Raw genomic sequence first — 26,038 nt, forward strand, 5'->3', positions numbered from 1 at the left:
GTATAGGAAGGCATTGCGGCAGCACAATAGAATACGCACCCAAAGGTTGGGCCAAGGGAGCACAAAGAAGCTAAGTTGCAATTAATTTGCGACGATCAAGTAAAATTTGTAGGGCCTGTGGGCTGACAAATGCACATTAAGCTTAAACTATATGCAATTACCTAACTAGCTCAATTCCCTGCTTGCTAATAGCTTCACAATTGACTATGCTGTCGTTGTTCGAATATGTAGTGTTTTGGTGTAAAAGGGGTGATCGGGTGGGGGGTGGGGGATGGTACCTCCTATATCCAACAAACGTCAATCCCTCCAGCTGGTTCCTCCTACAGCCATCAGCCGCCGACGATATCGCCGTAGGAATTACCCATCTCTACACTACGCACCCTGCCGTTGCTGACTCGCTGTAGATGGCGGAGCGAAACCCACTGGTTGCTGGTGGCACGCACAAGGGGTTGTCTTCGCACCCCGACACCTTCCTCACCCACACTATCCCGTTAATTCACGAAAATACCATCGTCGTCGCGGCGACCCATCCCACGGTCCAAACCGGCGACCAGAAAAAGGATGGATGGTTTCTGTCCGATTTCTACGCTCTCAACTACCTGCTCAACGGCTCTGTCGCGGATCAAACCTGGCTCACAGCTGCCAAGCCAGAGAGGCTGCTATAGAAGCACGGTGACTTTCTCCATGGTTACCCCCATCGAGGCCGCAAGGTCGTCTTGAGTCGTGACCTCCTCGACTCAGACATTACTCCAATAACCCTTGTCGAGCCTGCGGGGATGATCGACAGGTTTCTCGATGAGGTTAGCAAAGCGTCGCTCCGCGCTAAGGCCGGATCCCCCCTTCTTCTCATCGTATTCTGCCACGGAATTGAGGGCCATTACCTATGCCTCGATAATGGCGACCGACGCAGGGGTCTCAGCATCGTACGCCTCAAAGCAGCCCTGGAGCCGGGTGTATTCGTTACCCTATTCACAACAGCCTGTTTCTCTGGAGGCTGGGCTATCACCCCCGAGCTGAATATCACAACACTGGCTGCCGCAACGCCTGACGGTGAATCAGTCTCGTGGCCAGTGTCAAATAGCATAGGGCGAGCTTGCGGATCTGTATTTGCCGGAGCTACTATCTCAGCACTCTCAGATGCTTCCACACCGCTACTTGGACACAGCAGCGCGGAAGAACAGGGCAGCCGTTCGGAAATCCCAGGTACAGACGATACCTGCCTCCAACCTAAGGAGCCTACCGAGTTACAGACAAAGACATGTAACGAGTTTTGTCGTACGGTTACTAATGTGCTTGGAGCTTCGGGGTTCTCTCGCCTTATATCTGAGGACTTCCGTTTCAGCGCGCAGAATGACGATTGGGAGTTTTCTTGGACTAGAAGATCAGGAATCCCATTAGCTTATTTCAAAGAGCGTTGGGAAAGATTGGCAATATACCCTAGGCAGCCGGACACCGACGATGATACCATGGCTACTACCCATCTCACTGGCGGCGCTGATACTGACGCCATCATCGATGATATGACGCGTGCGATGGTGCACTCACGAATAACCAGTATGGCAAGACTATTCTTTGACAAGCTTTGCCCTGGTGATTGGAACCGAGGACAGAATGTCGCCGTCGCGGGTGGGTTTTTCAATTTCTACACGGCGACCCTGACGCACCGTCTGCTTCCGAAGTCGCCAATATCATCTCCTTCCGGTGGGACACTCTAGAGGATTATTGGGCTCCGAGCGAAAAGTATGGCAGGGAGGAATGGGGGGCACGCTATTCCCCGGTATGGCAAGCATTGTTGGAAGGTGGCGCCAAGATCCACCCGGCGGATCATCAGGGGCCCGTGTTCTATCGCCCTCTCAACTACATCGCAACAGCCATCGCCAAAACGTGCACGACCAAGGAGGACACGGACAAGATGATAGAGAAGTATTGCGAATTCGTTGCAAGCATCCGGCAGTTTCATCTCGACCGTGCTGTCAAGTCAATACCTGTCCGGCGCAAGGGTCACAACTGGCTGAGAACGATTGGTAGACGCCTCCGCCGCTCGCTGTCGCCCTCCAAGAGTCTTCACCCTTCACTGGAGGCTCGTCCAGCTGCCGCCGGCGAGACCGATGACGCGCCGTCCGCCAGCCAGAAACTTGGCAAGGCTCCTGCTTTGCGACAACCTTGACGTTAGTGGCGACGACGGCCACGACGACCTTGAGGTCATCGGCGTCAACGGCCACAGGGAAACGAAGCAATTACTCAAGGTGGTGGGATGTTGGACGGATCTGCCTTTTGCCTTTCTCCTCGCAGTGCTGGTTTTATCAACAGAGCTCCGAGCATTTGTCGAGGTGACGTGACGTGACGTTGCGAGACGGGACGTTGCGAGACGGTGGGAGCTCCTTGCCGAATGCGGATAAGCACTATTTGCACTTCCCACGCGGCCCGCCCAGCTGGCCTAGCTTTCGAGCATAGGGTTTAGGTTAGGTTAGGGGTCTTTTTAAGCCTCTACACTACAACCTCTCTCGGCCAACCATCTTTCGCATCTCCAATTGCCCGATAGTTTCCATCTCGGCTACACGAGACGAAATGCACAACCAGACTACCTTACGTAGCAGGGGAATGAGCCAATAACTGACCGCATTAACAATCAAAATACACGATATGAATTTGTATTTTGTGAGGATTCCCTCCTTTCTTCATACCAATGGAATACTTTCCGTAGTCGGTTGTGAATATGAAGGCCTACGGGCTGTAATAAGGTTGTAATAAGGTAGGTAGGTATTGACTAGTTCAGTTTAGAATCTAGAGAGTACTGGATATACATATATGCCTACCTAGGTAAGGAACGACTTTCGAGCGCAGCGAGCAGTTCGCCTCAGGTGCCCCTGGAGGGCCGCCGGAGGCAAGGCAAGAAAGAAAGAAGAAAGAAAGAAAGACAAAGGGCCGTTGAGGTAGAGTATTTTACTAGTGAGTGTGCAGTATTCGCCGCTTGCAAGAGTAGACGAAAGAAAGTACCTATCCATGGACGTATATACTGTACATCTCAGCATGGATTGCTTTTGTATTGCTTCCGCCTCAGTAAGGTATTCTGAAATTACGCCATGTCTATGCCTATGCCATGCCTGCCAATGGATGGATGCTAATGGATGCCTGCCTGCCTGAACTAAGCGCAAATCGCCAATTACACACATCCATGCTGTACAAAAATGCTGCATTCAGAAACCGTGCCTGCTGCCGAAGCAGTACCCCTTAACCACCCCACCAGACAAGCAACGCCACCTTCACGCTACCTGAACCCCTCCTTGACCTTTGGCTTTCGCGCCTGCAGCAGCGTGCGGCCGCCAAACGCACCAGGCACGACCTGCGAGCGGACGACCTGCGACGAGCGGATCTGCGAGAAACCGGCCGCCGACACGCGCCGCGGCTGGCTGGACATGATGGCGGTCGGCATGGACATGACAGGGCGGTAGTCGAGGCCGGTAGTACCGTAGGCGGCGGCCTTGGCGGCGTGCTTCTCGGCGCGGCGGCGGCGCGTGTCCATCTTGCGGCGCTGCTTGGCCGCCTGCTCGAGCTCCTCCTCGTTCTCGCCGGAGATCCAGTGGGAAGTCTCGTCGCCTGAGGCTTCGCCGACGCGCCAGTGCGCCAGCACCGGGTTGTCGCGGAAGTCGCTTGTTATTACGCTCGGCCCGACGGTGGCGTACTTGCGCAGCCGGAGGACTACCTCGTCGTCGACGTCATCTCCGTCGTCCAGGGCCGTGGGCGGCGACGACTGCGGCAGTGGGAGCGGTGGCGAGCTGCGGAAGGGCAGGGGGGGGCTTGAGGCGGGAATTTGCGATGAGTGTCTGTCGGTGGACTTGGCCTGGTGCGGCGGGGTCGCGATGCCGATCTTGGCGAGGAACAGCTCGGCGGTCATGCGCTCCAGGGCGGCTCGCTGCCGCTCGGCGGCTTTCCCGAGCTTGGATGTGCGCTGCAGCGGGTGGAACATGTTCTTGAGGTCCTTGTAGACGGCGTCCAGGTTGGGGCCGGGTGAGCGGGCTGCGGCTGCTGGCACCTCGAGCCATCCGGCGGCATCCTGGATTAGGCTTCTCTGATGCGTTGTCCAGTCTGTCGAGAGCTGCGCGAGCTCCTCGACCGTCCGTCCGCGCCCTACCAGGTCAAGCCTAACAGAATGTCATGTCAGCAGAGTCTAGACAGGTAATTCCGGCCAACTTACAGCGAGCGCCTGGGCATGTACCCGTCCCTCCTCTCCCGTTCGACGGCGTCGTCGATGGCGTCACCCAAGGCTCCGAGTTTAGGCCTCGAACGCCCTCTGTCGGCCCTGTATGCCGGCAGAGGCCATAGCTCCAGAGTAGCGGTTTCCCCGGAGTCATCCTGCGCCGGCTCTTCGCCGGCAGGCTGCGGACTGACGCCGTCGTCAAACCCGTCCGGGACCGCAAAGGCGTCGCCGGGACGCTTTGGGGGCTTCACCCTCTCGCCTTCAGCTTCTGTCCGATCGACGAGTGTGTCAGGAGGCTCCAGACGGAGGTCGGGGCCGTCCAGCCAGGCGCAGAGCGAGCTGTGGACGGCCAGGTCGGGCCCCATGGTCAGGATCTGGAAAAATCTTGGTTTCGCCTCGGTCAGGGCGTTGCGCCGAGGCGCCTCCGTCTTGCCTGCGCCTGTCCTGCGAGAGACCAGGAGCATGTCCATGCCCACGAAATTGAACGAGACATTCAGCGAAACCAGCTCGCGGTGGCACTGGGCTGCCGCGCCAGGCTCGGGCGGTATACACCAGATGACGGCCATCCGGGAGTCTCTGGTCGAGCGGACGCAGACGAAACACGCTTCGCGGCCGTTAACGTAGGCGCCAGGAGACACATTAAGCTTGAGCTCCGGGTCTGTGTTGTCCTTCTCGTGGGGGCAAGAGGCAAGAACGTCGAGAGTCAACTTGCCACTGCTGTGTTCCCGCGTCGCCACCCACACCACGCTGGACTCGGTGAGGATGAACGCCTGAGAGCGGTCCAGCAAGGACGGGGCCACGTCGAGAATCTGCTGGTTCTCCGACAGGACCTTGCGGGAAACAGACCGAAACCTGCCGGTGTCGACATCGAACAGAGACAAGGCATTGGTTGTGCTCATGAGAAGCAGCCGCGACGGAGAAGGCGGGCTCGTGATTTCGACTGACCCGCTTGGCTGCTTCGACGAGCTTCCTCTGCGACTTCTCGAGTAGCTGTCTTTGCGGCTTCTCGCGCGACTCTCTTTGCGACTTCTAGACCGACTTTTGGAGCGACGTTCATGCGCATCCAGCAGTAGCCACGCTATTCTATGTGGGTCTCGATCACTTGTGCTTTCGGTTATTGCGGGAAAGTCGGGAATGGAGCCTAGCGAGATGCTGCCACACATTCTCACGACCGGGTTCAGCGACTTGAGCCGGCCAGCAGAGCGGTGGCTGGTAATGTCCCACACGCTCCAGCAGCCGGCCGTGTCGATTATGGCGAGTTGAGGTGCATCCTCGCCGAAGGAGGGGCTGAAAGCGAGATCAGAGTGCGAGAAGCCTCCAGTCTGTTCACAGCGTATGGTGGCTAGCGGGTTTACAAATATCTGCGCCAGCCCAGCGCCCCCTGCCGCCTTCCCGGCCGGCTCTCCATGTCTCGAGGGAAGTTCTCTGAGCTCTGGGGCGCAGATGGTCGTCGAAGCCGCCTTTTGGACAAGAAGCCAGCGGATCGGGGTCTTCGCATCGGGATCAGAGGCAAACTTGACCAAGGAGATGGGCGCGCTGTCCTGGCACCACTCGCCGTCGAGGCGCGTGTCGGGGGTATTTAGATGCACTGTGACATGCTCCTCAGCCCAGGACCGGTCCTCGTGGGACATGCCGAGCAGACAAAGCACGTTGCCCGACTCGCCCGAGGCAAAAGCCAGCGCCGCATGGCCTGTGGCCTTGCCCGAGTGTCTAGTGTCTGAGATCTCGCCGACGGCCATGAGGCAGGCCGAGCTCTCGGCAGGAGGCGCGAGCCGGGCGCTACCCTTAACGCCGAGCTCGTCGGCGAGGATGGCCTTGACTTCATCATCGCCGACGCAGGCCTCTGGGCAGTGTTTGAACAGCCAGCTGTTGCGCGAGGGGGGCAGCTGGGAAGGCGCCAAGGCGGGGGGGTCAGTTGCGCGGACAGGGGGACACCATTCCGAAAAGGGCGTTATTTGCTGAAAATTGGGAGCTGCGAGCTGTCAGGATCTATCTGCACTGCAGTATCTGGGACTGAGGGCAAGACTTACTCTGCCCAGCCTCGCCCGAGCCGGACGCAAATGGGTCAGCCATTTGGTTGTAGAGAGACGAATGCGCCATCATTCGTTATCATTCTTCCCGAGCGAGCTGCTGATTACCGACAGGTCCGCATCAGCTTCTCTCCTCAGGTCTAAATCCAGGCAGAGAAAGCGGCGACAAAATCGGGCGTCGACAGGCCCAACGCCACTGCTTGCAACCGTTTCAACGGTGAGAGAGTCCTCAAGGTTCTTAATGTCAGAAAGTTGGGAGCGGCCTTATCGGCGGTGGCCAATAGCGGGCTGCTGCGAGAGATGGTCCGTGCTTTGGAGACTATTCGCCAGCAGTTGGTGGGTGCCCGGGAAACCACCCTAGGGAAATACAAACAAAGGCCGTCATCCCGTCTCCCCCGCAGCCGCCGCAACTCAACACCACACCACAGCAGCGCAAATTGAGCATTTACGATTCACGATTGACGATCCACGACGGAATACGATATACGCACTACACCAAAAACAGAATGGCCTCCATTTTCGAACCGTCGCTCTCGACGAGCCGCGCGCCCACGGGCCCGTCCATGGCCGACACGCTGCCCAGCATCAACTTTGGCTTCGACGAGCTGCGCGACCGCATGGCCAAGTTCACCGTCAAGTTCGACGCCTTCATCGAGCAGGGGCGCAAGCGGGTGCTCGAAGAAAGGAACCAGTTCCGCATGAACGTGACGGAGCTGCAAGGTACGCGAGAAAGCAAGAGTTGTCACAGGCGCAGACCTCGCTAACATGAACGCAACACAAACAGAGGACCAGCGTATGAAGAAGAAGGACATTGAGATCCTGCAGCTCAAGACCAGCACGCACCAGCAGACCATGGCCAAGGAGGCGGCCGAGACGCGCGAGATGCAGGGGGCGATCGCGGCACTGACGGCGCAGCGGGACGCGCAAGCGACGACGCGCGACGGGCTGCGGGCGCAGATGGCGGCGACGCAGCGCGAGATCGATGGGCGACTGGCGGCGCAGCGCGCGCACGCGGAGCGGCTCGAGGCGCAGGCGCGCTTTAACGTACCGGAGCTGGACTTTTGGGTGACGAATCTGTGCCTGCGCATCGAGGGCGCCGGCGCCGAGGACCGCCTCAAGTTCGTCTACACGCACGTCGACGAGCGCAGCTGGGACCGCGAGGCCTGGTTCGAGCTCAGCACCGGCAGCCGCGACTACGACGTGCGCCACTGCCGCCCCAAGCTCGAGAAGGACAAGGTCGAGCGCGTGCTGGAGCGCGTGAATGAGACGCGCGAGCTGGCCGTGCTGCTCAAGGGCATGCGCGAGCTATTTGTCGAGGCCCTCAAGTCGTAGCCGCAGTGCAATTGTTATGCTCTTCCGTCCAGTGTGCCAGGACCAAATAACCTACGTATCTGTGCTGTAAATCTCAATTCACGGCAACGATGCGGTTTAGATGCCATGCCAGGAAAGAGCTTTGGGTACGGGATACCTAGGGTTAGGGGTAACCGTCAGTTTGATTGGCGAACCGCGTCGCGTCGCGGGGCAGTTCCTTGCATCCCATCCCACCTCATCGCCATCACTCAGACAATTCAGTGCAACCACTCTCAACAAGTACTATCAAAAAGACATTTCAACGTATGCCCCTCCACAGCACCAAATGAAGTAGCCGCCACCATGGCGCCCCCGGATGAACGCAGCGAGAAGCAGGCCGCGGCTCAACAGGCCGTCGACATCCTCCACGAGATCTCCACCATTTTGGTGAGTACGCTGCTCTAAACCGTACCCTATAATTATTAAATAAAAAGAACTGCCACCTCGACCGCCGCACCCTGTCCATCTGCATCTCTATGATCGAGAACGGCGTGAGCCCGGAAGCGCTGGCGGTATGTACTCTCAAACCACACCCTCATCCGGAACTGGTGACTGACACTAACCTCCCCCAGTCCGTGGTTAAGGAGCTGCGCAACGAGGCTCAGGTCCAGGAAGCCCATGCCCAGGAGGCTCAGGCCCAGGCCCCACCGGTGCGTCGGAGATGAAGCACCCAGGGGCAGGCTCGGCGGTAACGGCGACGGCGACGGCGGCGGTATTCTCGTGGAAATCGAGAAACGAGTGATGTGCATGGGCGATCGGAGAAGGGAAGCAGCGATCATCACAGAGACTGGCTAGCGTACGGGGGTGTTTCTTGCTTGCTTGTATGTCTTGTCATGTCGTTTTGGCCGCCTCGTCTCGCTCTCTCGAGTGTGAATAGAGCTTAAGCGGATGCTGGGCTCATTTATCACTGCTGTTTTGGTCGGTTAGTTGCCTACGTAGTTGAGCAGTCAGTAGAGGACATGATAAACTAAACACCCCCCGTTTTCCCCCCCGCCCTCTGGTTTCATTCCGTTGTTAAATATGCTGTCGCCATACCGTGCGTGTGATATCGTCATGTCTTCTTCTTGCGCTGGCCACCCCTTTTTCTCGAGCTCTCTCCACAGCCCAGATGGATATCGCCTTCCCAAACACCGCCGCGTCCATCGCCCGCCCTATCAGCGGCCGAGCAGGCCATCCCTGACAATACTTGCGATGTTCCTTTGCAAGCGGGCATTGGTAATATCAGCGATTTGGGTCAGTTCTTCGAATTCTTGACCGGGCGTTCTCGTAGCTAATTCCCTTACTAGGAAGCCCGAGCCTAGGTTTCGATGCCGTCGATGATAGACCTGTCTTTCAAAGCTCCGCGGGGGAGTCCGATGAGTGGCCACTTGAGGATGCAGTCCTCAAACGCGTGATCGTGGATGGCATAGCAACTATCCAGCTACAGTTCTCTTGGCCGCCTTGCACGAATTGCGTAGCTAGAAGCCGACAATACAATTCCCCAGCCAAGATGCCAATTTCCACCAGACCAACATTATCCGATTCCCCGGTCAAAAGTCGGCGTTCAAAGAAAAATGGCCCCTGGACTCGCGAAGAGGACACCCTTCTCATCCTTTTGAGAACCTAGGGACTAACTTGGGATATGATTCATCGGCGATTTGCAGAGGACTTTCGAGAGAAAAACCGGACTCGGGCGGCTTTGGCTGGGCGATATTATACACACTTTAAGAGTGGTGGTGGGTCAAGTAATAGCAGCCAAAGCAAGACTGTGATCCCGATCGATCCTGCCCTTCTTCCATGCTAAGAGAGAAAGGTGGTTTATTTAGATTCTAGTAATTACTAAATAGTTTACCGGGAGTAATAAAAAACCCTGTAATATTCCCTGTCTGTGATATCTTTTCGTGATCGATAATAAGATACTTCGATGGAATAGACGAATTTACATACCCAACCGCCCATGTTTTCTCGAGACGGTGTCAGCAGGCGCGACTGGTGATTATCGAAATTTCCCTGTCGCTAGGACCGTTTATTTGTTGAGAGCGTCTTCTGGCACCCTGGGCGGCTGGCTCGCGAATGAAGCCATTCCCACGCAAGCCGACCACACTCGACACTAGGTATGCCAGCCGCCGGGGAGGCACAATCGCAGGGCATTTTGCAACTATATATCTTCCTAATATCCCCCCAACTACAACCTTTCCAATCTAGTCTTACGACACCTGGCACGACCTAGGTGCCTTCGAACTAATAACAGTCCGCGTAACTATCCTTGCATTATCGTGAAGCCAGTTCTAGGCATTATTCAGCTTGGGTTTCTTTTCCCGTCGCGTTCGAGTAGCCATTTCTTTGTTTTACTCTTTCTACCACCGAGGAAGCAGTGAAAAACTTGAAGCTGCGCGTCCTTGTATCTTTTGCGCCTCCGTCACCACCCAACAGCCTCCACCCAACAGCCTCTATCCAAGAGCCTCCATCCAATAGCCTCCATCCAACAGCCTCCATCCAACAGCCTCCATCCAATAGCCTCCATCCAATAGCCTCCATCCAACGCTTTTAATTGCGCCATGAAAGGAGACCTCTTGGAACGTTGGCGCGCGGTTATGTAACAAAATGGCAAATATGATAAGTTTTTGTGAGGTATCACATGTGATATATTTAGGCATAGTCTCTATCCAACTGAGTTTTGGGCGAGGAGGTGGTAGGGGGTTCATGAGCGGCGGAGCCAGGCACGGCCGTTTCAAGACGAGTGGGAAAGCTTTTCTGGTCAGTTGGCCTGGAATTCACATACAAGTAACGCAGCGACTTCGTATTTTTGTGGATCTTGAGCTGCGCTAGGTAGTCGTGCCTTGTCTTTTCTTTCACGGTAACTATGGCTTTTGACCTCCGTGCCCAAATACTTCGTGAGTCCTCAGATCTATTGTAAAGTACCGCGAGAGGCGTGATAGTGCCCGCGTATTCTTAATAAGGAATGAGCAACTGAAGAGCCAACCACCTTGCAGAAGATGCGCGCTTCCCATGCAACCTCGGCGGTTAAATGACAATGACTGTGCTTTTTGGTGTTCATAGTCAAGACGGAGTGTTCTTCGTTCCCAGAATCTATTCAATCATAACTACTACCGTCTCCCTCGGGATACGCTTTTCTAATCTGAGTCCAGCCTGCATATGAAGAGCGTCATGGGGATGTTGTTAGAATTGCCATTTTGGTCTGCGCGCATACCAGGGCATTATAGAGGATTCATTTTACTCCGCGATGGAACGGCTGCATTACCAGCCGCTGAGAAGCCGAGAATTACCAAACTATGATTGGAGAAATTCGGCAGTCACGACGTCAAGTTCCCATGTTTCTTCCCCTGGCGCCTACCAAGCGCTTTCTGGTCAAGAGTACTTATTACTACTTATCGTGCTGATGAAGAATTTTTAGATAATTATCTCAATTTCCACCTGATGGTGATTCCTGGAGCATCGTTGTATTTTTTAATTATTTTAACCGCCATCTAAAATACGAGAACGCTTATATATACGAGAGGCTAAATACATTCTCTCTTCCTGTTCGGCCCACTTTGAATAATAGGGCGTTTATTTCTCTTCTCTATTTTAGCCCTCGTTACAACAGCAGCAGCAGCAACAACAACAATAACAACGAAGATATCTATATTTTATCTCCGGTTCCGAGTTATACACCCAATATGGATCCCTATTGGAGCTCTGATTTTGACCAGAATACAACGATTGACTCCTCGACCAGATCCGAGGCCTACGAACCAATATCGTCTCATCTATATCACTATAGTCCTCTCACAACCACCCTGGCATTCACAGTACCGTTCTTCACAGGAGAATCGTTCTTTTTCTTTCCACAGCCAGCTTTCACAGAGCCGTCTTCTGCCGCCGAGCCTTCCACTGTCTCTACAGCAAAGCCTCCCTCCGCAGAGTCTCACTCAGAGCCCTTCATGCCTCTTCCTATATCGAAACGATACTAGTGCAATATTTCCAAAAGGGGCTTCTCTAGAAGCCACGACCTTACAAGGCACGACAAAACCCACCAAACTAATCGTTCTTATTGGTGTGATATATGTGGGCTAAACTTCGACAGACGTTACGACCTTATACGCCATAAAAGAATGTACGAATCAGCCTCCGAAAAAGAAAAAATCCCACGCTGCAAGACTTGTGAGATGGAATTCTCGACCCCCTTCGGGCTTAAAAGGCACGAAACGTCGGCGAGCCATATGAAGCGGCTCAAACCTTGAGACTGGAACGTAGCCGCGGTGCAGTCACATCCCTAGAAGCTTGCCCTACGAGGTAGAGGGGGTCAGGAACCGGGGTTCTTGGGATCCAAAAACGGGTCCCTCTTTCCCTCCTGTTAGTGTATTCCGGTTTTTTTTCCTTTTTTTTTTAAGAAAAAAAAAACAGTCGTGCTCACAAACGGAGGAGTCCCCACCTCTTCCTTGATCGGCAGAGAACACGCGCTGGCGTCGTGCAGCATCACCGTAGGTTATTGACCGCAGGCATATTTGTACCGCAGATGCCATATGAGTTCCGAGCAGAACCACCAAGGGCGATCAGAGAATACCATATCTTCCTCCCCAAATCTCTGAAACTTTTTCCAGGTCTGCCACTCCACCATGCCGTGAAAACTTCTATGTAACTTCCATAGGCTGGGCAGAAGCAAGATGCCAGGCCACATAGAATTCAGGTTTACGTACCGAGAGTTTCGTCTTCTTCAGTAATGCCGAGATGCCAGACCCCTCAACAAGCCTTATGTCCTCGATTGAGCCCGCCCGCCGTCCACCGACATATACCGACATCCCGAATACTAGGCAGACAAGTCTCTTTGGATCTGCGAGGCTTGTCTTTGATGGTCTGAGATAGCTGAGTGGCGGCCGCTTGATAGCATTTCAGGGTGAGGAAGAGTTGCTGAAAAGGAAAATGGAGAGGAAGCAGCTGGTGACAAACCCGGATTAGAAGGGTGCCCCGACAGCTGAGATTTTCAAGTATGGCTTTGGCTTCCTCGACCTGCCGAGCACCTTCGGCCGCCAACAACTTGTCATCCTTTTTCAACATCAATCTGTCAAATTAATTTTGCAGTAATCGTCGCACCGATTGAGCGCGCTTAAAACAGGCTGTTTCGGCAACGATTGCCGACCGCAGAAATATTTCTTCGAGCGCCTTCCGGCTGCGCGTCTCGATTACGAGCGCTTCCTTCTAAGTAGTCAAGCCACATCTGCCGAACCACCGCACTGCGCGTTCTGCACCGCCTAACCTACCTGGAGCGAAGAGCCCGCTCCCAAGTCTCCCGCTTTAAACTCCGGCACGACATCGCCATACCTTTACCACCTCCACAGTCAACTCCACTTCGAGCTCGAGCCGCTCGCACTTGCACATCTTCGCCGCTGTTGCCAGCCTCAATCTCCCTGTATCGGCACGTTCCATTAACGCTAGTCTCTCCATCACGTATAGAGAGCGCGGTCTTAGGTCTCCTATCTTAACTTTGCTCGGGCCTCGCATTGTTCACCTGTCTATCATTCGACAAGCTTCAGCTCTATTAAGGCTAGCCCTTAGTTTTGAGTGAAGAGTGTAGTCTACTAATTGATTATATAGATGGCGCAAATCTCAGTTTGTAGAGCTGCTATTGCCCGGCTTCGTGGTCAATCTATACTCGGTATTGTGACGGCGCCAGCTCACAGCACCCACTACCACTGCGCTAGAACCCCCAAAAGGATGCCAGAATTGCAAGTCGACGACTTGCAACCTGTAGTGGGTTATAGTGTGCTACAGCCGTTGCGCGCCGTGACAGGTATCCCCGTAGTTCCAGGGCCTCTCCAAGGCTGTTATATCGCGGAGGCGGCGAAAATCCTTGGCAGCAGCTACAAGTAAATCCACTTTCAGGTCGTCGCACAACCCTCTGGTGGGTTCGACTAGGACTGGGACCACTCGAAGGGTGTGCCACGCGACGTTATCGTCTTCTTTGACCATGGCCGCCGCTGGCATGTTCTCCACATCGTGATTCACCGCCCGTATTGAAACCAAGTGGATGCGGTATTCGAGGAGCTCGGTAACCCGGACCATCCAGTACACGAGCACCGTGCCGCGATCTTGAAGGCTATTAATGAAATAGGGTAGTAGAAAGAAGAGAACCTGTAGGCTGCCCTTGGCCTTGAGGGCGACGTCGGTATCGAGTAGTTCACTTTGGACGTTAGTGTAAGCGGCTACTTGGTCATTATGGCGGCAATGTTTACTGCGGAGGTTGGCGAGGTTGATGAGAGTGATCTGGGACTATCTAAGGCGAAGCGGGAAGTCAAGGCTTTGTTCGAGAGCGTTTTGCAGTCTTAGATCACATTATGCGGTCTTAGGCATCTTAGAAGTCGCTGGACCCTTCCCAATCTCCTTGGTCTGGCACAACCTGCCTAGCTTCGTATATCTATGCCCTTATACAGGTCGTAGGAGACAAGGGAACATTGGTACTTTCAGACTATACTTGGCCAGCTTATATATAAGTATGAGAAGTGTAGACATGAGAAGTGCAAGGACGTGAAGCTGGATACTGGATCATTTTAGGGACTATATCAAGTTAATTCACGGAATCGCGCTTCGACTATCAGATCACGCCTAGCAGAGGCGGGCTCAAAAGGTCAGGCTCAGACGGTCTCGAAATTCGAGCTGACTCGTCGGGGCCGTAGCGAGCTGTACTTGGCGGTATGGCTGGTGAGGGTGAGTATGCCTATCGTATCGACAGCTTTTATCGTATTAGAGTATACGGTGCTGCACGCTCCGGGAATGACGCCCTCCCCTACCTCTCCTCATTTGGTTTAGCGCAGCGCTTCCATTGACCTATGGTGGAGTGGCAAAGCAGGTGGCGCATTGCGCTAGAAGAATAACGAAATGTCTTGAATGGGCTAGAACTTGCTTAATAAACCATGAGAAGATATAAAGTAAGGTGCTCCCCTACGCCCTTCCTGTGTCACGCTATGAAAGAAAAAATAAGAGAGAAGTTGAGGCAGACTGTGAAAATACTATATCTAGTATGAAGATACTATAATCTAAGCCGTTTCTATTGCTTTTTTAGTCTAGTCACTTAGGGTGGTACGAGTGGAGATAATATCGGGGTAATCTAGGCCGAGTATTTGTTACCGAGGATGAAGGCAATCTATTACAAACCACTCGACTGTCAGGGTCGTCTTGTCTGTAAGGGAGCACGGGCTCCACAGAATGCTGGGGTTGGTAATTATGAAGATAGAACAAAGGGCAAGCTCCTATCGCACGGGTAATACAGTCAAATCGGAATGCCACTCAAAGTGTATGAGTGCAGTGAATGTGTATTGCTTGCTTGAAGAACCAAGCAAGAACTATCTGGGACCGTGGCTACGGTCGTCGTATATATCTATCTAAGGAGGACCAATCAGAGTTCCTGACTCACATGCTCAGTCGTGCTCAGTCCTAGACGCACTGATCCCTACTGAGCTCTCCGCTCAGTGCGCTCAGTGGGTCTCGGCACTGATCCTACTGAGCTCCCCGCTTAGTGCGCTCAGTGGCTCTCGGCAATGGCCCCACTGAGCACTCCCTCATTGGATGCACCTTCAAGCGAGAGCCCCCCACCTTAAATGCTGTTCCAGCCAATCCACAGAAGGCGGGCAGCGCCCTCTGCACCTTTGAACCAGGATCGTAACACAATCCCGTATTAATGCCAAAGCATCTGTAAGAGAAGGCAGGTACGCCTGATCAAGGTGGTCACAATGTAGGTGTTGAAGTAAGAGAGCAATGACTGATATTGGTGAGAGACTTCAACCTGGCCCTCGCAAAGGAAAGGGGCGAGGGCCTCTGATTATATACATGACAGGGTGTAAGGCGGGCCTTTGACAAAGGAGTGAAGTCTAGGCCCGCTTCAAAGGATTGAGTGGGTTGTGTGTGAGGGCTGGGGTTCCTTTCTTACAGTATCTTCGAAATTGCCCTGGCTTTTCCAAGTAAAGGCAAGATTGTTCATACTAGTTAGCGTATCTGTTGTACGAAAAGTGTAAATATAAGGAAGGCAGGTACGCCTGATCAAGGTGGTCACAATGAAGGCAACAAGAAGGGTGAGCAATGACTGGCAATGGTGTAAGACTTCAACCTGGCCCTCGCAAAGGACGGTGGGCGAGGGCCGCTCCTTATATACATGATTGGGAGACCAAGTCCCGTGTGTGCTGTAGAAGCGTGGTTGTCACGGTCGCCATAGGGCTCATGTGATAGGATTGATTCTATTGACTGCATTGTGTTTAGAGTGTGGCCTGTGCGCACTGAGCACCACTACCTATTTCTCCGCGCCCTGCGCGGACCCCGCGATAGATTCCTTTCTCTTCCTTAGCTTTAAATCCACATTCGTTGCTGCCTTCAACCATTGACATCCCTACTGCGTAAGGCGGGCCGTCACAGTGATGCCACAGTGTGGCTCTAGTGGCGCTGCTAGTTGGTGGCAGGTGGTGGGCGCGCATGGGTGTGCGCGCAGTACAAGGAGTGTGTGGGTTAGGGTTGCTATTTCCTTACATCCATCACCCGTACCTGGAGCATCTCGGCCTCCTTCCATCGACCTTGGTTCTGGTATGTTGATGCCAGGTTGTCGATGCCGTTCAGCGTATAGGGATGCTCGTCTCCTAGCACCTTCTTTCGTAACTCCATCACCTGTACCTGGAGCATCTCGGCCTCCTTCCATCGACCTTGGTTCTGGTATGTTAATGCCAGGTTGGCAATGCCGATCAGCGTATCGGGATGCTCGTCTCCTAGCACCTTCTTATATAACTCCATCACCCGTACCTGGAGCATCTCGGCCTCTTTCCATCAACCTTGGTTCCAGTATGTTGATGCTAGGTTGGCGATGCCGTTCAGCGTATCGGGATGCTCGTCTCCTAGTACTGCTTTTCGCAACTTTATAGCCTTTAACTGGAACTCCTTTGCATCTTTCCATCGACCTTGATAAGAGAAAAACTCAGCAACGTAATAGAAAAGCGATGCTCTCGCTACTCTCTTATCTTTCAACCCAGCGTCTTCGGACCCCAACACAGTATGTGCGTGTGGAAGGTATGCCCCGTATACTGTGCGATTCTCAAAATTGCCATATGGGTAAGCCTGTGAAACTACTAATAGCGCCTGTCCCGTAAATCGCTGTATTGTGCCCTTGTTGATGAGCCACTTTCGAGTAACTAGCTGCACAAGCCGGTGCATATTTAAGTTGTGGGCTCTGTCTTCAGTAACGAAAGAAAATGTCTTTAAAACCCCTAAAGCCTTTGTGAGCTGTATTTCTCCACTTTGATCTCCTAATTGCTGCTGTTTATAGTGGTGAAGAAATTCCGATGGAATAGCCTGCCGATTAAAGAGACTTATAAGCGATAGGATTTCGCCCGCAAAGGCATTCTGCTGTTGAATTTGCTTAAATGAAAGGATCTATGTCTCCGCCACGGTACGAGGGGCCCCAGAGTCTCTGCCGACTGTCTCAAACTCCTCGCTTAGTAGATTTACGAGATTCTGGTCGCTTTGGTTTATAAGCTGAAGATAATTACTAATTGTTGTAGTATTCTCTTGGATGAATGCTGTTACCTGGACTAAGGCCAGCGGTAGATACTCTAGTCGAGAGGAAAGTATTGATAGTTCCTCGGGAGCGAAGTCGACTTCGTCGAGTATTATACGGAGTAGCTGGCTTGACTTATCCTCGTCTATCTTCCCAATCTCTATAAGGCCTTTTCCTTATGTCAGCATTAAGCCTGTTTGCTTGTTTCTAGTTGTGACGAGAATGGCGCCGTGGTTGTACTCGGGAAGGTAATATCCAAGGTTGCCGTCGGCACTAGGTATACCGGTAATCGTAGGCTCTGCTTGCTGACTTTAAAAGACCTCTGTGTTATCGGCATTGTCGATGACCATAAGCTACCTTCCAAAGTCCTCCTTCTCTAGCTATTTCTTTACTAGCAGCAATATATCCAGCTTGGGGTCGTTATAGCCGGGGACCTGGCATTCTTACGCGATGGAAGCGTACGCCTAGCGGAACCGTTCGGTATTGCTTGCGTGAACCCAGAAGACCGAAATTTCTGGTATGTAAGGAAAGAGCACCCCAAACGTCCGGCCCGGCCCAGGCGCCACCAGCTGGCCCCAAACATCCGGCCCAGGCACCCGCCAGATTGAGCCACCCAACTATGTATATAAATAGTGGCCCTCGCCCACCTTCCTTTGCGAGGGCTAGGTTGAAGTCTTACGCCAATACCAGTCATTGCTCGCCCTGCTTGTTGCTCCCCTTGTGACCACCTTGATCAGGCGTACCTACCTTCTCTTACACTACACCTCCACAAGGATTTGAGACCTTAGTGCACTACAATCAAGCCACCAGTGACTTTTTGGTGAGAACTTGCTAGAAAAGTGCCTTCGAGCCCCCTGTATTTTCTGGTTATATCCCCTGTTTAATTCCCTGCCAACGTCACCGCACTAAGATTTCAAATCCTTCTGGAGGTGTAAGATCGGTAGGATCCTGTTAAGTGGGGTGCTTAATCCCTCGCCACTGAAACGCCTCACTAGCATCTGCGCTGCAGACGCCCTGTGATCCGGATTTGTTTCCGCCATTGCTCTGAGATCCTTGATCCAGTCGTCACTGTTAAATAAGGCAAACACGACATCAAGTATTTGGCCGGAGTCTTCGAGAAGAGGCTCTAGCTGCCGGAAGCTATTTGTATCCCGTACACAGTGCATGGTCATGAATAAAGATCATATATCTGCCTTGGGGGTCGACAGATGGTGGAGGCGAGTAACTTGTGCCCGGCTATGATGCTATTGGGCTGCTTGCTCCCGGCTTGGCTCTCATTCCTCCAGATCAGAGGCATCACGCCCTCTCGGCTACGACATATCGCCATGCGATCTCTGATCTGGCTGGAGTTGTTGGATTCCTGTGTTCACCACCCTTGTACATCACGTATAGCAGCTGCCTCATGCACTTCCTTCAACAGCGACTGACCGTGGGCCTGCATGCAACTGGGAAGTTCATTGCAACATAAGCTGCCTGCAAAACACCAAAAAGAGGAAAAGATGGGGGTGAGGTCTGATAGGTGCCTCTTGTTCTGTGCCTCTATGCTATTATGACTGACTAGACGGGAAGTTGTCGTTGTTGTTACCAGCAGGCTACCCCGCGCTACGAGGTAGATGTAGACTTTCGCATCGCGAATCGGTGCGGTGTTGCGTGGGACGCTCAGCCTGGGCACGGGATTGTCGGTGGACAGAGGGCAAGTACAGATCTTTCGTCAAATCCCTCATCGGCCGCCTCGATTTGCACCGTGCATCAGGATCGCTCTCCCGGATACTATCAAACGGGGCGTCCACTCCATCCAGCACGAACAGTATGCCCGCCACCTCTAGAAGACTCTACCTACCGACAGTCTCTTGGCCTTGCACGACCACGAGCACTCAGGGCCTGGCGCTGAGGCTGGGACAGGAGTCGGCAGCGTGCGGGACGGCGCGGCGGGCGACGACGAGGTCGTTAACGAGGTGAAGGGTATTGTCGGGGGCAGCGTACACCTCGAGGGGTTTGTGGCTACGACGCTTCGGCAAGTTCTTCGGCCTCTTTGCGTCGCCATTGCTCTTCTTCGTGTCGGCGCCGCTCCTCCGATGCACGCTTCTCAGCCTCTTCGCGTCAGCTTTGCTCGCAAGCGTCGCAAATCTTCGAGTTCCCCCATCGTGGTTGTGATGAAGCTACTCATGCAATATGGGGCGGAGAAGATGAACACGGCTTATTGGTTGAAGATATGTTCGGGCCATGGTGAGGCTGCCCGGTGCGACCCGGGAAAACAGCTAACGCTTTCAGTTGAGGGATGCGGGGTTCGCAGATAAAGCTCTATGCAGAGATATCAGCTACCCAACCAAGCGGTTGCCAAAAAAAACCAGCACACCAGACCCCGCACAGTACTTCCACTGCCATTGAAATTCCTACCTACAAGCAAGTCACCACAGGGCCTTCTACCACCCAGTCATCTGACCCTGGCCGGCTAACACATCTTCCATCCGCACTACCATAGAATCCACCATCTTATTGTTGCTCTCCTGACTTGCACGCTCCCAGCCTTCCAAAACCAGTGCCTTCAATTCAGCTCCTATAGTATAGTGTGCACGTACGAATTGTTTTACTGCACGCCAACAGTTTTCTATGGGCGAAAGGTCTGGTGGGCCAGGCGTATTAAAATAGTGCTTGAGCTGGTGTTCTTCCTTCCACTGCCTTACAATATTAGGCTTCTTTCCTCCACCATAGCCAGAATCCCCATCTTCTTCCAGAACAAAAGAATCCCCACGTGCCAGCTAAGGACCTACCACTTCTTCCAAGATATCGCGATATACAGCTAAGGACATCTTTCCGTTGGTGTTGGTAGGAACACTATAGAAGTGAAGTGGTGACTTGAAGTTCCAGCCAACAGCAGCCCAAACATGGTATCGTTCAATACCTTTAGAAGGTTCTTCAGCATGATGGATACAGTCAAGGCAGTAACGCTCTCCAGGCTTCCGTATAATCTGGACCTTCCCTTCAGGGCATATACCAAAGTGAGATTCATCTGACCATCTTATATCGCGCCAGTTCTCAGGCAAAGGGCGATAGGAAAGTGAAAGCTTGGCTGCTTCTATCCTTCGCTTGGCGCGCGCTGGTGAGACAAAACCCTTCTCGCAAGCAATACACTTCCGGTAGTCTAGTGTACTTATTGCCCTCTCGACCGTGCGTGTAGAAACTGGCGTCAAGATGCCGGCGGGTTTGGCAAGGCCTTGCCAGCTTAGTGCCCGGGCTTGGAAACCGTATTGCCAGATAATACTTTCCATTACTAGCAAATTGGCTGGCGTAAGGACCGGCTTCCGGCCCCTGGATTCCACCTCTGGGTGCCGCCGTTCGCGCGCGTTGTGCAGGATCTGCCAGCCTGACCGGCGGCTTACACCAAAAGAGCTGAAAACATCGTTCTTATAGTGTGGAATCTTATGGCCTTCCAGAAAGCGAATGGCGCCAAGAACTTGTGCCTTGATAGGCGTTGTCACGGTCGCCATAGGGCTCATGTGACAGGATTGATTCTATTGGCTGCATTGTGCTTAGGGTGTGGCCTGTGCGCACTGAGCACCACTACCTATTTCTCCGCGCCCTGCGCGGACCCCGCGATAGATTCCTTTCTCTTCCTTAGCTTTAAATCCACATTCGTTGCTACCTTCAACCATTGACATCCCTACTGCGTAAGGCGGGCCGTCACAGGCGTAGTAATGTGCGTATCACCAAGAGCCATGGAAGTGGTGGAAGTGGTAGAAGTGGTGGAAATGGTAGAACTGGCGGTGTGGTGCGTGGTGTGATGGAAAAGTGTAGAATTGTTAGGGGGCTTGTTAGTGCAGTGGGTCACGTGGCAGGCTTTGGTGTGCGGATTTTCCTGGCAACCGGTTGCCAACCACCGAAGCTTAAGCCACACTCTCGAGTCATATACAAAAATTGCGGCCAGCATCCGAGTACATGTTCAGCCAGTTCCCCCAGCTTCAGGAGAGAAACTGTCTATCGTGGCTTCGTGGTCCGTGCGGGGTCCGCCTCAGTGGGTTGGAAGAGGAGGATTCCCAGCTAGCTATGCGATTCCTCAAGCTTGTGGCAGAGGGAGTTGACGGACGTGGCTGACTCGGCGATTTGGGGCTATACGACAATCTCCCGCATTCAGGGTCGCGCACAATCGTGTATATAGCTCCCGAAGTGGTGCGAATGAGAAAGTCGAACGCATTCTTGTATATGCGGCCATCTTCTTGACTTGAGACGACCTCTCTTCCTGACTTTGTTGGTTTATACACATGGTATCCCCCCATACAATGATGTCCTCCTTGCAACTTCGCAGAGCATTGGGCGCACCATGGAGACTCCTAGTAACTGGGGCTTCGACGCTGCTGATAATGATATTCTCGGTGTCCTTAGGATTGCCCCATGCGTAAGATACGAGACCCGCTTATGCACATTACGATAAGCTCGACGAATCCTCAAAACGATCTTACTCAGAGTCCCCAACAAAGATCGACAGGAGTGCATTGCTAAATCTAGTACATCGGCGTGTCATTCTTCGTGACTATGGCAAACCCATCTACGAAGTGGCCTCCCCATCGGCTCTTGCCGCGCTGGAGGGCTGCATAAGGCGGGCTTTCTCCTAGCGTGAGGAACCAGAGTCCTTCACGCTCCATCGCGCATGCGATGACAGTATCTATACTAACTAACTGTCTAGCAGGTACCTCCGTACTTTGATCACCGTGCCCACTGTGGTGCGCCAGTGATCACGGTAAGCACTTCCTCTTGATCATTGTGCTCACTCGGTCTTGCAGTGACGGTCTTTGCACCCCTGGCCCAGTGTGCAGCACAGTGTGTACTGTTCTCAACGTATGGGCATCTTCGGGCCGCGCCGGCCCAAGTGACGACGCAAGGTCGTCATAGATTTCTACACCGAATGACGTACGTAGGCTCTAGTCTATTGAATTACCATAAATAACATTATAAAAGCAGCGCTTACAAACCGGTGGTGGGTGGGGTGGAGGGTAAGTCGAGGTAGTTTAGGGGAGTTAAGGATGATGGAATTGGAGTAGCCGCACGATGGCCTTGTTCCCAATCTCAGCAGCCGCCCGTAGTGGTGTCCAGCCATTCTTATCCGCCGCCTCGATATTCGCGCCCTTCTCGATAGGTAGCCGCACGATGGCCTCGTTCCTACTAACAGCAGCCGCCCGTAGTGGTGTCCGGCCATCCTTATCCGCCGCCTCGGTATTCGCGCCCTTCTCGATAAGTAGCCGCACGATGGCCTCGTTCCAATTACTAACAGCAGCCCGTAGTGGTGTCCGGCCATCCTTATCCGCCGCCTCGATATTCGCGCCCTTCTCGATAAGTAGCCGCACGATGGCCTCGTTCCTACTAACAGCAGCAGCCCGTAGTGGTGTCCGGCCATCCTTATCCGCCGCCTCGATATTCGCGCCCTTCTCGATAAGTAGCCGGACGACGGCCTCGTTCCCAATCTCAGCAGCCGCCCGTAGTGGTGTCCAGCCATTCTTATCCGCCGCCTCGATATTCGCGCCCTTCTCGATAGGTAGCCGCACGATGGCCTCGTTCCAATTACTAACAGCAGCAGCCCGTAGTGGTGTCCGGCCATCCTTATCCGCCGCCTCGATATTCGCGCCCTTCTCGATAAGTAGCCGCACGGTGGCCTCGTTCCCACTCCTAACAGCAGCCGCCCATAGTGGTGTCCAGCCATCCTTATCCGCCGCCTCGATATTCGCGCCCTTCTCGATAAGTAGCCGCACGATGGCTTCGTTCCCACTCCTAGCAGCAGCCTGTAGTGGTGTCCGGCCATGCTTATCCACCGCCTCGATGTTTGTATTACTATCCAGCAGCCGCTCAACGATAGTCTTATGGCCTTTTGTGGCAGCAGAAATGAGTAATGCCCCACTAATCACATCTACTGAGTCGGCCGGGGCTTTCTTCATCAATTTTTTAGCCACGGTTTCGTGCCCACTGCAAAGGGCATAGGATATTGGCGTCCCTCCAATTTCGTCTATCGAGTCGACACGAGCTCCTGCCTTGACAAGCTGCTTAGCAATGGTTATGTGACCATTCCAAGCAGCATATGATAGCGGTGTTCGACCGTATTTATCTCTTGCGTCGACTTCTACACCTTTCCAGAACGATGATCTGGTGAGGTGTTTGAAGTGAAATTTAGGGCCCCTGATCAACAAGCCCACAACGCCGTCGAATCCATTCTCCGAAGCCCAAGAGAGCGCCGAGCGCTGATATGTGCCGTCAAGGGAGTTGACCTTCATATCTTTTTCTTTGAGCAGCAACTTTACAACTTGCTCGAGCCCAAAATAGGAAGCAATCATAAGGGTTGTGAAGTTCTGAGGGAAATCTATCCCCATGTCTGCCCAGTAGATTCTGAACCAGGTCAGACAACGCCTTGACTGGGTATCGCAAATTGCTAGTAGTGAGTCCGTGACTGTGCCGTCGTCCTCAATACCGGATGCGCGGGCGTGAGAGGCCCAGTTTTTAGCAGTGTAGTCGAGGAAAACGTGATTAAGGCGTTGAGATGACATCCCGTCCTCATCCGGAGAGTACGTCTCAAACTCGGTAAAGAACAGATGCCAGATACAGATCTGGCGAAGGATACGGTGGGACTCTCGTGGCTGGAGTGAGGATTTCCACCTGAGTGTATTATCTTGACCTGCTGCGCCGCCCAGACGGACCTCTACCGAAGGCTCATCGTGAACGAGGAACTCTCTCGCCGTCTGGTGAAGAAGGTATATCTTAGGGCCAACGACAGTGATGAAGAGGCCGCAGAGGTCTCTCACGTGCTCGCGGAAACCCTCGTCAGCTTCGGGGTCCAGGTCCAGGTCTTGATAAGACCGGTGGTTCGGTTGAAGGGTCAGCGCTACGGCCATCTCCGATAAGGTCAAGGGCCTTGCTGCCGCAACGACAATATGCAGCAGTTTCTTAGCTCCCTCGGGGTCGGGGCTCCTATTTAAGATCCCCTCGTATGCGTCATCGACGGTTTGCGGAATGGAGGAAACGACCTCGCGTATCTCGGTTTTTTTATGTTCATGCCTTGGATCAAATCCATAGTGAGATGAACCCATAGATATGTTCGGTTCGGGATACGTAGGAGCTCTTGTAAGAGCAATCTTTCTTTGTCCGGATTAAGCTTCAGATTGTCTCGGATGCTTCGAACCCTGGCGTGTATGTAGATATCGATCTCTCGGGCAATCTTGCTCAACTCGGCCTCGCTTTCCCCACTCAAATGGACAACAGATAGCCCCGGTATATCAAGAGGCTGGAAGCCTTGTCGGATAGAACTATATGGTCGACTTGTTATAAGAAATTTCAAGTTGAAGTGATCCCTAGTGCGATATAGCTTGCACAGGGCTTGGGCAAGCATAGCTCGTTCTTGGCCTTCGCATTCATCGAAAGCATCAAGAATACAGACTATCTCGCCAGCGTTTTCATCCTGTGAAGCCATAACAAGGATCTCCCAGAGTTCATCGAACGAGCTAATAAGGTGTAGTTCGCGGGTTTCGAACCGCTTAACGATCTCGCCGGAGAAAAGGATCTCTCTCTGCGTGAAGAGCTGGTGTAGGATACAGCAAAGAGCGCTCTTTGCGCTTCTCTGATCATCGAAGTCGTCCTTGAAGAAGAAGTAGCAGGTCGTTCTGGATGTGGTAGTCGGAAGTTCAGAGTCTACCAGATGCCTTGCCAGGACGGATTTCCCACATCCAGGATCTGCGGACACCCAGAGCATGCTCGACGAACTACTTTCTTGCCATTGCCGAAAGAGCTGGTGATTGACGAACCACTCGCACGTCCCCGGGACCCGCTCTGGATTCCTATTCTTCCTATCCAGATACGGCGAGGTGTGGAGGGTCTTAAGGATATCTGTTCTCCGAGTGTCGTGGTCTGCCCTAAGAGATAGCTTATGGATGGCCTTCTCCAACTTAACCATTTGGCCCTGTGTTACCTCCCCCAACTTGACCAACTGGTCCTGTGTTGCCGTCCGAAACAGCTGGTTGGTGGCCAATCTCATCACGTCGCGCTCGATTTCCTGCATCAGGGTTTTCAACTGATGTGCTTTGCCCAGACGGGACATGATGGGGAAGATATCGAGGGCTAGCCGATCATTCCCCTCCTTTTTGTTCCTTTCCACTTCCTGGAAGATGTCGCGCAGTGTCCTAGCCTTCTCTTCGCAACCGCTAATAACAGGCCCGATGGTCCTTCTTGATGGTTCGTCTAGGTCCATGCCGCCGAGCCGATCGCGGACCAGAGCCAGGGTGTCTTCTACAAGAGGAAGCCCCTGGTTCACTTCGTCAAATGTTTTCGGGAGGCCCCTAAGGTGTTGGATGGCCCTATATGTCGAAGAGATGGCCTGGATAAGCGCGATCGTGGATGCGACGGTGCTGAGGGGATCCATGGTGAGGGTCTTTGAGGTACGGAGCTATCGGCGGTAGGGGAAGACTTTAGCGATCCGCGGTGATGATGAGCCGCTGTATTCTGTCCCTGAAGACGACGTTGCGAGATTGACAGGGCCGTGGGGGGAAGAGTGTGGTGGGTTGGGTGGCCAGCTGGATCTTCCAAGCCAGCCTTGTCTGGCTCTCTCTCGCGTGGGGAGCGCTGTGGGTGATTGGTTCTAAAATGCCCAATCGCGAGAGCCTTCTACCAATCAAATGTCCGAAAGCAGTGACTGCAAGCATCCCACCCCCTAACGCGGCTCTGGAGGTTTACATTTGATATCTCAGTATCGCGTAAAACGACGACATTGACTCTTTGAGCCTCCCGAGCTCTGTGCCATCGCTAAGTCCCTCAGGTGTTTCCCTCCTGCAATCTTGCTCATGTTAGAACGGCACTTGCCGGTATTGCATGTAGGGTTTCTCTTTAACTGCTCGTGCGGCACCAGAAACCCCGGTGCCATTTAGGGTTGTTCCCGAATTCTAGGTTTGCTGTGCGCCGGCGCTGAGGTGCCATTAGCCC

General features: G+C 53.4%; 7 protein-coding genes across 7 annotated transcripts; 3 read left to right on the forward strand and 4 right to left on the reverse strand.

The window, feature by feature from the left end:
- The first annotated feature begins 590 nt into the window (after window positions 1–590).
- B0T26DRAFT_784592 (uncharacterized protein) lies at window positions 591–2,049 on the forward strand. Its single transcript, XM_060446760.1, has one exon. The coding sequence runs from the start codon at window positions 777–779 to the stop codon at window positions 1,713–1,715; it is 939 nt and encodes a 312-aa protein (XP_060292308.1). The 5' UTR covers window positions 591–776; the 3' UTR covers window positions 1,716–2,049.
- Window positions 2,050–2,890: 841 nt separating this feature from the next.
- Window positions 2,891–6,457, reverse strand: B0T26DRAFT_804820 (RNA polymerase I-specific transcription initiation factor RRN6-like protein). Its single transcript, XM_060447139.1, has 3 exons — window positions 6,229–6,457; window positions 4,196–6,170; window positions 2,891–4,142 (listed from the first exon to the last, which is right to left on the reverse strand). Exons 1-3 carry the CDS (start codon window positions 6,299–6,301, stop codon window positions 3,269–3,271), a joined length of 2,922 nt encoding a protein of 973 aa, XP_060292309.1. The 5' UTR covers window positions 6,302–6,457; the 3' UTR covers window positions 2,891–3,268.
- Window positions 6,458–6,734: 277 nt separating this feature from the next.
- On the forward strand, window positions 6,735–7,560 carry B0T26DRAFT_654343 (chromosome segregation protein Spc25-domain-containing protein; the record flags this gene model as incomplete). The annotated part of the gene is made up of 2 exons (XM_060438536.1): window positions 6,735–6,948; window positions 7,013–7,560. The coding sequence occupies 2 exons, from the start codon at window positions 6,735–6,737 to the stop codon at window positions 7,558–7,560; spliced, it is 762 nt and encodes a 253-aa protein (XP_060292310.1).
- A 321-nt stretch (window positions 7,561–7,881) lies between these two features.
- B0T26DRAFT_653408 (mitotic-spindle organizing gamma-tubulin ring associated-domain-containing protein) lies at window positions 7,882–8,243 on the forward strand (the record flags this gene model as incomplete). The annotated part of the gene is made up of 3 exons (XM_060438454.1): window positions 7,882–7,965; window positions 8,013–8,090; window positions 8,151–8,243. The coding sequence occupies 3 exons, from the start codon at window positions 7,882–7,884 to the stop codon at window positions 8,241–8,243; spliced, it is 255 nt and encodes an 84-aa protein (XP_060292311.1).
- A 3,620-nt stretch (window positions 8,244–11,863) lies between these two features.
- Window positions 11,864–13,772, reverse strand: B0T26DRAFT_678491 (uncharacterized protein; the record flags this gene model as incomplete). The annotated part of the gene is made up of 7 exons (XM_060440235.1): window positions 11,864–11,911; window positions 12,258–12,437; window positions 12,508–12,603; window positions 12,652–12,753; window positions 12,880–12,965; window positions 13,347–13,654; window positions 13,765–13,772. The coding sequence occupies 7 exons, from the start codon at window positions 13,770–13,772 to the stop codon at window positions 11,864–11,866; spliced, it is 828 nt and encodes a 275-aa protein (XP_060292312.1).
- A 7,998-nt stretch (window positions 13,773–21,770) lies between these two features.
- Window positions 21,771–22,297, reverse strand: B0T26DRAFT_720137 (uncharacterized protein). Its single transcript, XM_060442462.1, has one exon. It carries the CDS (start codon window positions 22,278–22,280, stop codon window positions 22,011–22,013), a length of 270 nt encoding a protein of 89 aa, XP_060292313.1. The 5' UTR covers window positions 22,281–22,297; the 3' UTR covers window positions 21,771–22,010.
- Window positions 22,298–25,031: 2,734 nt separating this feature from the next.
- Window positions 25,032–25,481, reverse strand: B0T26DRAFT_630124 (uncharacterized protein; the record flags this gene model as incomplete). Its single annotated transcript, XM_060436264.1, has 1 exon — window positions 25,032–25,481. A coding segment is annotated over one exon (450 nt), but the record flags the coding sequence as incomplete, so codon positions are not given.
- Window positions 25,482–26,038: the final 557 nt, after the last annotated feature.

Source organism: Lasiosphaeria miniovina (genome assembly GCF_030549165.1).
Source record: "Lasiosphaeria miniovina strain SMH2392-1A chromosome Unknown B0T26scaffold_6, whole genome shotgun sequence".
NCBI classification, from domain to species: domain Eukaryota; kingdom Fungi; phylum Ascomycota; class Sordariomycetes; order Sordariales; family Lasiosphaeriaceae; genus Lasiosphaeria; species Lasiosphaeria miniovina.

What these genes read in the sequence shown, in the direction of transcription:
- B0T26DRAFT_784592 (XM_060446760.1), top strand. Translation starts at nt 777, where the DNA reads ATGATCGACAGGTTTCTCGATGAGGTTAGCAAAGCGTCGCTCCGCGCT.
- B0T26DRAFT_804820 (XM_060447139.1), bottom strand. Translation starts at nt 6,301, where the DNA reads ATGATGGCGCATTCGTCTCTCTACAACCAAATGGCTGACCCATTTGCG. An exon ending in CTCGGGCGAGGCTGGGCAGA is followed by an intron (nt 6,171 to 6,228) that starts GTAAGTCTTGCC and finishes GACAGCTCGCAG; the next exon opens with CTCCCAATTTTCAGCAAATA. An exon ending in TACATGCCCAGGCGCTCGCT is followed by an intron (nt 4,143 to 4,195) that starts GTAAGTTGGCCG and finishes ACATTCTGTTAG; the next exon opens with GCTTGACCTGGTAGGGCGCG.
- B0T26DRAFT_720137 (XM_060442462.1), bottom strand. Translation starts at nt 22,280, where the DNA reads ATGGCCGGACACCACTACGGGCGGCTGCTGTTAGTAGGAACGAGGCCA.